This window comes from Austrofundulus limnaeus, unplaced genomic scaffold (genome assembly GCF_001266775.1).
Source record: "Austrofundulus limnaeus strain Quisiro unplaced genomic scaffold, Austrofundulus_limnaeus-1.0 Scaffold4624, whole genome shotgun sequence".
Classification (NCBI taxonomy): Eukaryota; Metazoa; Chordata; class Actinopteri; order Cyprinodontiformes; family Rivulidae; genus Austrofundulus; species Austrofundulus limnaeus.
In genome coordinates, this window is record NW_013957026.1 from 1,686 (window position 1) to 2,566 (window position 881).

General features: G+C 55.8%; 1 protein-coding gene across 1 annotated transcript; it reads left to right on the top strand.

Annotated features, from left to right (window-relative positions):
* Positions 1-467, top strand: LOC106512177 (sodium channel subunit beta-1; the record flags this gene model as incomplete). The annotated part of the gene is given in 1 exon segment (XM_014000846.1): positions 1-467. A coding segment is annotated over 1 exon segment (52 nt), but the record flags the coding sequence as incomplete, so codon positions are not given.
* Between the last annotated feature and the right edge of the window lie 414 nt (positions 468-881).

Consider the following 881-nt stretch of genomic DNA (forward strand, 5'->3'; position numbering starts at 1 on the left):
TCTTCATTCTGGACTCGGTCGGCGCGCCTTTGATGTGCGAGGCTCGCGCGGATCGCGGGGGTCTGATGAGTCCGGGAGAGGAGGCCCGGGATCTCCGTCATCCGGTCCGGATCCGCTCCGTCTGACCCAGAACCGGCCCGTGTAGCCGTCGGGTTCTGTTTCTGCACCGAAGCCGAACCAGTAGCACGTTTCTCAGTGGAGCTGTCGGTTCCGGCCCGGTTCTGTGGCCCAGGAGCTTCCAGACCTCAGGTGAGGCAGAACATCTGGGTCAGAACCTGCTGCAGTTTGGAGCCAAAGATCCGAGGTGGTTCTGCTGGACTGGTTCTGAAGGTCCAGAAGATAAAAGAAGTGGTCCTGTAGCCGAACCTGATGCACAGCTTCTGAAGCCAGAACAACCCGGTCCAGTTCTTCAGCCATGATGGTTCCTGCTCACCTGCTGCTCCTGGTTCTGTTCTGCTCCGTGTTCCGTGAGTTCTGCTGAAATGTTCTGAAACCAAACTTTAATCAAGACTTTCAGTTTCTGATGCACCCCTATAGCATCAGAGAGGCAGGCTGTAACCTGTCAGCCTGATGTCTGCAGCACCTGGACCAGGTGGTTCTGTCTGACCCAGAACTGTTCTCTGCTTCCCCCGGTCCACTTTAAATCAGACCGACCCGGTTCTGACTGCAGTGAGAACACCTGGTTCTGGTTCTGGTTGCAGTGGGAACACCTGGTCTCAGTAACGGTTCTGGTTCTGGTTCTGGTTCTGGTTCTGGTTCCAGTGGGAACACCTGGTCTCAGTAACGGTTCTGGTTCTGGTTCTGGTTCTGGTTGCAGTGGGAACACCTGGTCTCAGTAACGGTTCTGGTTCTGGTTCTGGTTGCAGTGGGAACACCTGGTC